This window comes from Pipistrellus hanaki (assembly GCF_964339955.1).
Source record: "Pipistrellus hanaki genome assembly, chromosome: 6".
NCBI lineage: Eukaryota > Metazoa > Chordata > Mammalia > Chiroptera > Vespertilionidae > Pipistrellus > Pipistrellus hanaki.
In genome coordinates, this window is record NC_140508.1 from 67,321,403 (window position 1) to 67,334,731 (window position 13,329).

Here is a 13,329-nt window from a genome sequence, read left to right on the forward strand (position 1 = left end):
AAAGAAGATTTAGAAAGCTTATCAGTGAGCAATCATGCTCACTTACAGGCATGGCCTTAAGACCAAGTCCCTACAACAGAACCTAAGTGAACTTTAACTGACGATGGTGGGAAGCATGTGTTTCCCATAAGCCATACAAGGCAAGGATCAATGTAGAAAAACAGAAATATTTGAGGGCAAATTAACCAGGTACAAGTCTTAACATTACCACTCACTAGCTATGAAACCATGGGCAAGATGTTTTTTGAGTCACTATATACCCATAAGTAAAATAGGAGGGGAAAACAGTAGGCTCTAATTCAAAGTAGGCTCTAATTTCCAAGTGCTGTCCAGTCATCCTGGTCTGGAGCTTTGGCTCTACTGTCCACAGTCCCACACAATTTCCTTAAAATGCAGACTGACTGCAGGCTCCAGAATCCAACGTCTTCCTTTAGCCAAAGCTCATTTTACAAGGCACTTGTCAGTGCAAGTTTGCAAGCCATTCGTTTTCCAGAACAGTTTAAGGATGGCATGGCAGTTGAGCAGTAAGTGCAGTTAAGGTCTTCCTTCAGGATTTTGCTGGTTAAATGAGGCTTGATCAAGTTCTTTCAGCATGATGACAGAAATGCAAGCATTTGTGGGAAGAATAGCAGGGGAAGAAAGACTTGAAGCATTATTTGCTTTTTCCTTGGTAATATTTTGATAGGAAAATTTCCATCGATGAGAATATTCATAGATCTAAAACACAATAAAAAATAAGCATAATTAGCTTAGTTTTTCCTTACATTATCTTCTGTCTGTAGTTTTCTTTTCACAGTCTCCAAACCCAATCAATACAGACTGAGCTCCCTTAAAGAATACCTAAATATATTTGAAGACCTAAGATTTAACTTTAATTTGACATGAGAAAATTTGAAAAATGCTTGTTGATACAGTTAAAAATAAAATACTAGTTGCCCACTTACTGAGCACTTACTATGTGCCAAGCACTGTACTAAGTACTTTACCCCCATTATCTCATGTAATACTCAACCCTGAGAGAGAGATACTAATATCCCCATTTTATAGCTGAGGCTTGTGAAGCTTTAAATATTAAGCAATTTGCCCAAGCTCACTCATTTATTATGACTAATAAACAACAAAGCAAGGGTTTTAACACAGGTCTGTCTGACTTCAAAGTCTATACCCTTATTGCTGTAACACACTTCTATTAAAAAATGAAAGAAACAAGTCAGATACATAGTTATGCCTAGCACTCTTTATCTTATTCAGCATAACCTGTGATCATTGTTAGATTAAGGGCCGTGGATTCATTTTTTTTTTTTTTTTTTTTTTTGAGAAAACAGCAAGGACACCAAGGTAAAGCTGAAAAAGGCAGCAAGAGACACAGAGAACAGTTGTTTTTCCCATACCTTTAAAGCTGCAAAGTCAAGTTGCAGTCTTCAGATTTATCTTGCGACTTGTCTTTAAGCAGCACAGATGGTATCATCTCTTACTTTCCTTCTCTGCAGAATTTCGTGCTGGATTCCAAAGAGTATTTTTCCAACTTAACAAAAAGATGATGACTAATGCTTTTTACAAGGAGGTAAACCATGAAAAGCCTATTCCATGTAATCCAGGGTAGGGTTTAACATGATTAATGAACTACATTGGGAAATAAATGACACTAAACCCCAAAATAATTTAATGACAATTTTAAAGAGTATACAGTAATTAAAACAACAGACATTTAAAATCAGAACCTATAGTAAATAGACATTTTTAAAAATTAATATTTCAGTTCTTCTCTTAAAACAGTACTCCCAAGAGACTTAAAACACACACACACACACACACACACACTCACACACTTATTTGCTTATATATACAAACTATTTCTGAAGTATACATTAAAAAAACTGTTACACTGGTTGTTTCTGGGATGTGGAGAGATAGAGTTAGTGGACAGATTTTTTTCACTGTGTACGTTTTTATGCTTTTTGAATTTTGAACAAGAATTACTTACCTATTTAAAAATTAACAACAACAAAAACTTAAGAAAGGGTATCCCTAATATTTTAATGTTCTTTAATTACAGGAGAATAAATAAACACACACACAAGAATGAAAAGGATATGTAAAAGTAAAAGTAATTATGATATAACCTTTATTATCATGAAAGTCAATAACGGCCACTGGCTATTACTAAATAACATGTCACCAGTACATTATAAACTCATTCACAAATCTGTGTTTCAGGAATTCCACTGGTACCAAACCTGGGATTTTGGGTCTTTTAGGAAGTTATAAAACTAGCAATAGTTCTTGATTTATTTACTATATTTCACAATGTTGCACTAACAAAAATGCTGAATTTCTTTTTTAAATTGAAACAAATTATTACATTTCAATTAGAAGCCATGAACTACAAATTAATATGTCAGACTGACAAAAATTTTTAAATAAAGTATAAAATAATTATACTGTTAAATAGATTTTTAAAAAAATCATGCAAACCATGGATTCTACAAGAGTAAAAAACAAAAACAAAACAAAAAACCCAATAGATGTTCTTGGTGTTAAAAAGACCAGAATCACTAAATCTTTCTAGAAAAGTGACTGGGGGAAGAGGACAAGGGCATTTCAAGATGTAAATTTACCTCCCATCCCTCGCAGAGCAGTGCCAATATGCATCATCCCCCTTCCTTCTCCTTAGGTTTGCAAAATATTGCCATAAGAAAGGTGCATGTCCTTCTGGTGTTGGGGGAAGAAAACGACAGGCATCTACCTGTGTTTTCTGTTTACTCACCCTTCTCCAAGTTTCTCTAAGACATCAAACACTTCTTCTGGCTGTTTAGTTAAACTATCTTCATCCAACTTTTTCAGCTGCCTGTGAGTGAAGAAATATAAACACAAAACACATTTTACTTGTTAGCAACTAGAACACAAAATACATTACTTTATTTTTTAAATATATTTTTATTGATTTCAGAGAGGGAAGAAGAGGGAGAGAGAGATAGAAACATCAATGCTGAGAGATAATCATTGATCAACTGCCTCCTGCACAGCCCCTACTAAGGATTGCGCCCACAACCCAGGGATGTAACCCGACCAGGAACCGAACCATGACCTCCTGGCTCATAGGTCAAGGCTCGACCACTGAGCCACACCAGCTGGGCCTAAAATGCTAATTTTAAAATAAACAATGTGCCCGGTTTGATTCCGGGTCAGGGCACATGCCTGGGTTGTGGGCTTGATCTCCAGTAAGGGGCATGAAGAGGACAGCCAATCAATGATTCTCTCTCATCACTGATGTTTCTACCTCTCTCCTTCCCTTCTCTGAAATCAATAAAAATATATTTTTTTAAAAAAGAAACACAAAATTAGCATCTTAGGAATTCCTCTATGACAGGGGTCAGCAAACTCATTAGTCAATAGAGCCAAATATCAATAGTACAACGACTGAAATTTCTTTTGAAGCCGAAACCAACTTCTGCGCATGGGCCATAAAGTTTCAATCGCATGGTACATGTGCACGTGGTTATTTTGTGGAAAATCCACACTCAAGGGGCCAAAGAGCCGCATGTGGCTCATGAGCTGCAGTTTGCCGACCACTGGAAGTCTTCACTAGTAAACAACAACAGTAAACTTAGAGACTTTTAAGGGAAGCTGAAGAGCTGTCCTATGGAAGTATAACATGTGTCCTGGGTCACTCTGATGAGCAAAATCAGGACCAGGTGGTCGTGAGCTAGCTATCAAGAGGCTAACTTCAGTCCAACAGGTGTAAGAATTTTGTAACAATAAAAGTAATTTCAGCCCTGGCCTGTGTTGCCCATGTGTTAGAACACTGGCCCACATGTTGAAGGGTCACTGGCGTGATTCCCGGTCAGGGTCATATACCTGATCCCCAGTCCCCGTCGGGGTGCGTACGGGGGAGTCTCTCTCCCCCGCCCCCCCCCCCATCCTTTCCACCTCCCTTCCACTCTCTCTAAAAAATATCCTCACTCCTTCGGTGAGGATTTAAAAACACACACAAAAAAAGTAGTTCTAAAGTCGTTTAGACAGCCTTAAGTTATCCCTAGATCCCCATCACTGGAAGCTTTAAACAGAAAATAAATCATGTGGCTGAAATGCTATAGAGTGGATTCAAGCATTGGATGTAACCTTTATAATTAATTCATTTAAATCTTAATATTCCGTGAATTAAAATGGTGTAACTATCTCTTCAGAAAAGAGGTTTAATGTAAAGTTAACTATGAATTGAAACGGTCATAAGACTGGAGACGAAGGAATACATAGAAGATCCTTGCCCACCATTAATAAGTTGTTCATTTTTTTTGAAACACAGAGATTTTACAGGTATCCCAGGAACAGGAAGTAGAAAGTATATGCTTTGACATGTTCAAAGTGAAATATACCTAGGCAGCTGAGTTTCAAACAGCATCACAAAGACTCTCCCACAAGTAGTCATGTACCTCTGACTAGTCCCAAAATCAAAGATAAATGGTGGCTTACAATTTCCAGATAATTCAGGTTTTTCTGTTTATGCCAAACAACCATAACACACATGGGAAGATATAAATTAATATTATTATTTTTTTATTATTTATTTTTTACAGAGAGGAAGGGAGAGAGATAGAGAGCTAGAAACATCGATGAGAGAAAACATCGACCAGCTGCCTCTTGCATACCCCCTACCAGGGATGTGCCCGCAACCAAGGTACATGCCCTTGACCGGAATCAAACCTGGGACCTTTCAGTCCGCAGACCGACGCTCTACCGCTGAGCCAAACCGGTTTCGGCTAAATTAATATTATTTTAAACTCTGGAAAGTATTAACAGGCTTAAAGAAGGAGCTTGCTAAGAAATATTTGTGTGCCTGTGTATATCTTCTGCACAATGACTTCCTGAAACTACAAAAGACAATAAAGAAAAGAGCTCAGGAAATGGTGAAATATAGAAGTAGTCACACTGGTGATTTCTTTGTAAAGAAAAGGTTTAAACTAGCTGAACAATATCAATTTTTACATTCATACACACACTCAAAAAAAGACTTGAATTTTAAAAATAAACACACACACACATAACTTCCTAGAGAAAAATAGCGAAACCAGAACAAAATTATAGACATATCAAGTGTATCTACCAACAAACACTGATCTAAAAAGAATAATCTAATAGAATTTTCAAAATATCAAAGACTAGAGAAATGGAGTTTTACTCCAAGTCAATAATTATCATAACTTGAAAATGAACATAACAAAATGACCACAGTGACCTTTGAAAAACAAAAGGTCCTAAAAATTAAATTCCAGTGACATCATTAAAAACTCCCAGCTTCCAAACATAAAGGGCTGAAATGAAACTCCTCTTAAACTTCAGAAGTAAAATTTCTTTTTTTTTTTAAAGTTTTTTATTGATGTGAGAAACATCGATCGGCCTCCTGTATGCACCCCAACTGGAGATGGAACCCGCAAACCATGTATGTGTCCTGACTGGGAATCGAACCCGAGGTCCTTCAGTGCATGGGACAAGGCTCAAGCAACTGAGCCACACTGGCCAGGACAGAAGTGAAATTCTATGAACTCAGAAGTTAGGATGACATCTCATAAGTCAGGGGACTTTTTTTGTAACTATATAAACAATGGACAATATCTCATTCCTCAAGTATAATTAAAGTTTTATAAACAACTTATATAAAGGAAGATCAAATGTGTTCCTTGGAAGTTGACTTTGTGGTTACAAAAAACTAAACTCACTATTTCAACTACAGGGAGACCACGGCGTAACAAAGGAAACTGCTGCGGCCGTGGGAGAGACAGCTGCAAGCCCCTGATAATACTGACTCTTCAAACTTTATGTGACTGCTCAGGTACTTTTTAAAAACAATCTAAGTGCTCTTTCCTTTGGTTTTTGTTCCAATGTAAGGGCTCTTTATATCACTGGTGCCTGGTAACCCAGACGTGGTCAATAAACATTTGCTAAATGGATTAACAAGTGCAATGATGGGCATCATAAACCTTTATCAGAAGTCTTTGTGAGTTTTCAAAATAAAATAGAATTTCACGCCCTGGCTAGTGCTGTGCAGTGGTTACAGCATCGGCCCGCACACTGAAGGGTTGCAGGTTCGATCCAGCCCTAACAAATCAATATGTCTCACATCACAACAGGCTTGGGCTCACTCACTCGCTCTCTCTCTCTCCCTCCCCCCTTTTCAGCTCCTCCTCCCTTCCACTCTCTCTAAAAATCAATGAAAAAATATCCTCCAGCCCTAACCGGTTTGGCTCAGTGGACAGACCGTTGGCCTTCGGACTCAAGGGTCCCAGGTTCGGTTCCGGTCAAGGGCATGTACCTTGGTTGCGGGCACATCCCCAGTGGAGAGTGTGCAGGAGGTAGCCGATCGGTGTTTCTAACTCTCTATCCCTTTCCTTTCCTCTCTGTAAAAAAATCAATACAATATATTAAAAAAAAAAAAAAAATCCTCCAGTGAGGATTTACAACAGCAAAAACACTTATACAGAATTTCACCCCCAGAAGTATTACTGGATTATTAACAAATAGGATTTCTATAAAAAAAATCTTTTGATAAGTGACTTAATGACATTTTATTAATGTCATGAATCTTCATGGAAGAAGTACTATAACATAACAGCCCAACTCGGATGATTCAGCTCTCTCAGCTGGGACTGGCCCAGGTCCTAGGTAGTTTCACAGCTTACTCAGAACCGAACAGGCGTGGCCAACACAGCCTCCACGGACCAAATCCCAGCAGATGCTCTTCTCCTAAGTCAGATGGCCACGTGCAGGATCAGCATCCCAGAAATGCACTCTACACCTTCCGCCACACTATTATCTAATGGCAACTCACAATCTATCACCCTTCTACATAACCATCAACTTTAACCCATCAGTCACACACAAATGTCAAACTCACGAGCACAAGAGAGCATTTCCTACTTGGGATTGCTAGGAGCACATCCAGTCTGAACCTCGGAAAAGACACCTGTACCTTTCCAACCCAAATAAGGGTGTTTTATGAAATAGTTACTTACAGGTTTGGCTAAATCTCAAACTTCTTTCTCCCAACTTAGAACTCTAGGAAGGTTCATTTTATTTATGTATACGCATGCTTCTTTCCACACAGTATTCAATGTGGATGGGTTACAACAAATATAAATAAGATAAATTGATGAAGTTGTTAATGATCAATAAAAGTAATGTGCTCCCTGACCCCTCAAATTCATATGTTGAAGTACCTCCAAAGGTGACTGTATTTGGAGACAGGGCCTTTAACGAGGTCTTTAGTGTAAAATCAGGTCATCTGGGTAGGCCCTAATACAACACAACTAGTGTCCTTCATAGAGCAGATGAGGACACAGATGGGTACAGAGGGAAGATGATATGAAGACATAGAAAGGAGACAGCTATCTACAAACAAAGAAGACAGGCCTCAAAAGGAACAACTTTACCGATGCCTTGATCTCAGACTTCTAGCTTCCAAAACCACGAGAAAATGAATTTGTTGTCTAAGTCACCCAGTCTGTGAAACTGACACAGCAGCTCTACTCAACTACTAGTACAAATGATGATCAAGTTAATCTGCTACAGAGGAGGCAGTTCACTAGTTATGAGAGCAAGAAGGCACCATTCATTTGAAAATTCAGCCCTTCAATGCTCTTCTCTTGCACATTTAATACTTTTTTTTTTTAACCCAAAAGGCGCAGGAATAAGTGTCAAAAAAACAAAAAGCCTTACTCTTTTGCCCAAGATTACACAGCATAAGGCAAAGGTAGAAACAAAACTCAGATGCCTAAACATCTTTCCATTAAACCGAAGCCTTGGAGAAAAAATGAACATGCTTTGGAAAAAAACATAACCAGTGTGCATTTATGACTGAATCACTATGGTGCTATTGCAGATCTTGCTGACATACATACGGCCCTGTGAGGCATGAGAGTGAGGCAGCTACGAGCATGAACTTTGGACCACACTGCCTGGATTAAAACTCCAGCTCTGCCATGTACTAACTGTGGGACCCCCAACAAATCACTAACATCTCTGTGACTCAGTTTTGGAGGGTTTTTTTGTTTGTTTTTTTAAAATATATTTTATTGATTTATCACAGAGAAGAAGGTAGAGGGACAGAGAGCCAGAAACATCGATGAGAGAGAAACATTGATCATCTGCCTCCTGCACACACCCTCCTGGGGATGTGCCTGCAACCAAGGTACATGCCCTTGATCAGAATAGAACCCGGGACCCTTGAGTCCACAGGCCAACGCTCTATCCACTGAGCCAAACCGGTTTCGGCATGTGCCTCAGTTTTATCACCTGTAAACTAGATACAGAAATAGCCACCACATGGAGTTGTTGTGGGGACCAAATGTGCCAATAACAAATTGAATAATATAAAATTACCATTTTTTATAGGTCAAAACCGGTCAAATATCAGCAATTCCATATGGTTCAACAGGAGACGAAGCGAGCACCAAACACAGGGTCTGGCGCTCAGAAAGTGCTCTGTGAGTGCTAACAATCATTATTATCTCCGTCTCCGCACGGTGAATTCTGAGTCTATCCCAACCAGCTATTTGCCTCCTGCAGTGTTTGTGCACTTCAAAAACAAACCCTAAGTGTGCAGCCCCGGCTGCCAATCCCTTCCCTTCACCTCTCCATTGCCTCACACTCCCACGCACCGAGCACTTCCTACTTCACTGCTCATTCTGCTGCAGGAAGTCAGAGGTCTCTGTGAAACAGCAGCGAACTATGCTGCTCCTCAGAGAAGCATGACTCCCTCAGTCTCTACTGTCTGCTTTCCTCCAGATGTGACTGGCATAAGACCCTGGTGCCCGCAGAGCAAATCAATGATACCCCTGCAACCAATCCAGGAGTTCACACTTTCTAGGCTCAGCCACCTTCTTGATCTTGACTTTAAACAGTTCCAGGTGGCTGTAGGATCTGGAGCTGATACTCACAAAACAATAAGGCCTGAGAAGGGCTCAGTGACCCAGACCTAAGAGCAAAGAAGGGAACTCACAGGACTGTGTCTCAAATCTTCTAGGCCTCAATGTGCCCATCTTGAAAACATTCTATTTCCTCATCTACCTCCCAACATTGGGTTTTGAAGGGCTGTGGAGCATGTGAGGCGTATAAAAAGCGCTGCTCCAGGGACTCCTGGAGGTACTGGTTTTCTAGCTTTCTAGCATGTGAGGATATCAGGAATGAAAGATTGCCATCACCAGGACAGAGTAAGGACACTACCAAGAGCATCTTTCCTACATGCTATCCTCCTGGAAGCCTTCCCTGGCTTCCCTTCACAGTACACCTTCAGCCTTAGCAGCAAAGCTTTCCCCTCATCAGGTCCTCCCTCCCGCACTGCCTCTCTCCGGTGGGACTTCCTCCCTGACGGGAGTCCACCCAGCCCTCGTCTCCGCTGGTCCGGATCCACCCTGAGACGGACCCCCTCACAAGATCTCATCTTACTTCAGCATTCCCCATCTCTCAGAGAGTCCCTTCGGGACAGCCTTCCCCCCAGAACACCTCCTCCACCCCCCTGAGCAGGTGCTCTCCCTAACTTGTCTCCAGGTTCCGCAGCAGTTGCTCCCTTTAGCATTGCCCCAGAATGTCTCCCACAGCCAGGGCTCTCCCTAACCGGCCTCACGTTGATCCCCTCCCCGCGTGCTGCCCTCTGTACCCCCAATCCGCCAGAGGTCCCCCCATTTAGCAGGTGTCCCATCAGCCGGGTCGCCACGCCCCGCAGGTCCCTGTCCCCCCCGGGGGGGGGGGGAGGAACCTCGCACTCGGTGTCTCTCCTCCGCCTGCTCCCATTCCCTCCCCCGTCCCCTTCCTCCCAGCCAGTGGCCCCTCACCGGCGCGGCGGGTTCCTCAGCTGCACCGTCTCCATGGCGCTGCCAGCAGCCGCCCAGACCCACTCACTGCTCCATCCTCCCCCAGGACCTCCCAGAGCACGCCCCGCAGACCCTCCCACACTTCCGCTTTCCGCCCACACCGGAAGCGGCGCGAGGCGCGGGGAGCTGGGCGGGGCCGTGAGGCGCCGGCGTCACGTGGTGCGCAGGGGGCGTGGCCCCGGAACTGTCGAAGGCTCTTCATCTGAGCGCCGTAAGCCGGGCTGGGGACTAAAAGATGTTGGCTCGGGACTCAAAGATGCTGTCTCGTTGCGACGCTATTTGCCCATGGCTGAGAGGGTCCCCAGGCCCGGAACCCCTCTCTGCCTCAACCCCGAGCCCTCGTTTCTCAGACGGAGAAGCCGAGACTTCCTGCGAAGCGCCGGCTTGATAAGAACTGCGGATTCTTAATAAGCCAAGCTTCCTGGGCAGCGCTGCTCCAGGGACTCGTGGAGGTATGGGTGGTTTTCTAGCTTTCTGACCCGGTTGCATTCTTCCAAATGGAGGCTGGACCCTGCGTACCCTGCCATCGCATGCCACAGAGCCTCAGCCTGCAAACTGCCCAAGCTCCCCCCCACCCCCTGTCCACTGCCTCACCTCTGGGTTACTTGGCAGACATAAAAATAGCTAATGCTTATTAAGCTCTTGCTAGGTCCTCGCTTTCGAATGTTATCTCCTTTAATCATTTTATCAAGCCTGTAACGTTAGCCTCAGTTTTGTGTACTTAACGCAGTGCTTACTACCTTCTCGGTGCTTTACTAATATTAACTCATTTAACACTCCGATCAACTCTACAAGGTGAGTACGCTAGTATGACTCTCTCCCAAGGCACAGAGATGAAGAGCGCAGAGCTAATAATGTAGGGTTAGGGATTTCAAGTCTGACTCTAGAGCCTGCACCACCAAACTGACAACCACTGAGATGGACCTGCTAGTTGAACATGTGAATCAGAAAGCTTCCTTTCCTCTCTGAGCTCCAGTTTAAACTGTTGCCATTGGTGCGTCTTCAGTTGCCACCACAGTCAGTGAGTGTTAGGAAAAAGGCAGATGCCACCCAATTTACCAAGGGGGAGTGGGGTAGTGACAGGAGCACCTTACCCAGAGCAACCTTTCATTGTTGTTAATTGTCCTGTTTTTCCCCTATGTCATCTATGAAACGTAACACCTGAGCAACCAACTTTGAGGGCTACCCAGATATGGCACTCCATGTTCTAAAAATGGGATAATGGAGCCATTGCCCTGACATAGGAGGAAAACCTTCTATAAGGTACTAGATTGTCACTTGGTCCTTAAAACAATACTATGAAGTAATCATTATTATCCCCAGTTTATAGGTTAGGAAGCTAGTGAGAGCAAAAAAAATCAATAAATAACAAATAAGTACATAAATAAAAATGCCTCCCAGGAGTTACACACACACACACACACACACACACACACACACACACTCACACACAATGGCAACCACAACTCAGAATTATGTCCTTAACCCAATACTACCAAAAGAAGAAAAAGAGCAAAAAGGCTATCTCGAAGTCCTATATCTCTCTTTTCAAGAAAAAAACAAAAACTGCCCCATGAGCACCCAGCAGACATCCTCTTACCTCATTGGTCAGGTCAGATCACATTCTCAATCGCTGGCCCAAGAGAATGGGATTGTTGTTGTTGGTAATGTCAACTCTGTGCCTGTTAAGAAGGGCTCCTGGTGGCCAATTGGGCTCAAATTTACAAAGAGCCTAGCAGCTGGTGCTAAACAAGGATCTCTCATGCCAAGCTTCAGGGAAAGCATGACCTGCCTGCCTACTGCGTTGTGTTCTTACTATCTGAGCTGGCCCTTATACAGGAATTCCTGGATCGAAATTCTACCAATAGGAGCTGCACAGCTCAATACTTATTTGGTATCTTTTTTAAAATATATATATTTTATTGCCAAAACCGGTTTGGCTCAGTGGATAGAGCGTCCGCCTGCGGACTGAAAGGTCCCAGGTTCGATTCCGGTCAAGGGCATGTACATTGGTTGCGGGCACATCTCCGGTGGGGGGTGTGCAAGAGGCAGGTTCTCATCGATATTTGTAACTCTCTATCCCTCTCTCTTCCTCTCTGTAAAAAAATCAATAAAATCAATAATATACATATATATATATGTACGTATGTATATATATATATTATTGATTTTTCACAGAGAGGGAGAGGGATAGATAGCCAGAAATATCAATGAGAGAGAATCATCGACCAGCTGCCTCCTGCACAACCCCCACCGGAGACATGCCCACAACCAATGTACATGCCCCTGACTGGAATCAAATCTGGGACTCTTCAGTCTGCACACCAACACTCTATCCACTGAGCCAAACCAGTTTCGACCTTATTTGTATCTTTATTGACTAATCAGAGTGGCTCCATTCTGACCAATTAGGATAGTGCTATTCAGACCAATCATACAGTGAGGATTTGGAGTCCTTATCTGCATAGAAATGGGCCAATCAGTGGCTGAAGGTGGCCACTCTTCTTTATATAAATCCAGCTTCCACACTGAGGCTGGCTTTTGGTTTCCAGTAAATGCTGCATTTACTTGGTCAGAGCCATAACACCAGAGCTGCCTCATGCCCAGCCCACCTCACCATTGAGATGTTTCACAGTTTAGCAGTTTTCATTGAAGCTATCCTGCGTGCCCCCTCCCACCTTTACCACCCCTCAAATTGGGGGACTTATATTGGGTTAAATTGGCAGTGATGACCTTTGGTTCACAGTTGAGAGACATCTTGAATCATTTCCTGTGCCAGGAGAATCTCTGGCAAATTTAGATGCCAGAAGTGAAAATGGATATATTGAGTAGATAGCCAGCTGTGTGTGTCTCATCTGGTTTCCCCACCACATTGTTCATTCTTTCCTTTTTTATGGGCCTCAGCTGGGTCGAGGATTCAGCTGCAACAGCCACCTACCCCTCAGTTCACAGAATTTAAATAATTATAACTAGATTCCTCAGAGCAGAGACCAGATCGTGCCAGGTTCTATTAGGTCTTGGAGAGCAAAGATCAAGACTTACTTCCTACCTTTAAAGAATTCAAAGTCTTTGAAAAAAAAAAACTGTAAGCGGGCAGAGTACTACCCTGTTTCCCCAAAAATAAGACAGTGTCTTATATTAATTTTTGCTCCCAAAGATGTGCTAGGTCTTATTTTCAGGGGATGTCTTATTTTTCCATGAAGAAGAATACGGTACACATTTATTGTTAAATGAAAGTAAAGGAAATTTATTACCTGTATACAGTACGGTAGTACTGTAGTTGTCAACACAAACCAGACAAACTGTGAATCCTACAGTATCAAGAATTTACTCATTTATTCAATGACAATCATGTCATCTTCTGGAACATCATCATAACAATCCAATTCCTGAATTTCCTGGTGAATTTCTTGTGACTCCATTTCTTTCAAAATCAGTGGACCAAATCTCTCATGTTTAGCCT

At 42.3% G+C, this 13,329-nt stretch overlaps 1 protein-coding gene across 1 annotated transcript in view; it reads right to left on the bottom strand.

Annotated features, from left to right (window-relative positions):
* The window catches only part of STK4 (serine/threonine kinase 4), an 82,017-nt gene extending 72,060 nt beyond the window's left edge, over positions 1 to 9,957 (bottom strand). Inside the window, exons 1-2 of the mRNA XM_084888722.1 lie at positions 9,828 to 9,957; positions 2,768 to 2,848 (exon numbers count right to left, since the gene is read on the bottom strand). Of these exons, the coding sequence (XP_084744848.1) occupies positions 2,768 to 2,848; positions 9,828 to 9,862 (116 nt within the window). The 5' untranslated portion in view covers positions 9,863 to 9,957. The remainder of the gene's footprint in view (positions 1 to 2,767; positions 2,849 to 9,827) is intronic.
* Between the last annotated feature and the right edge of the window lie 3,372 nt (positions 9,958 to 13,329).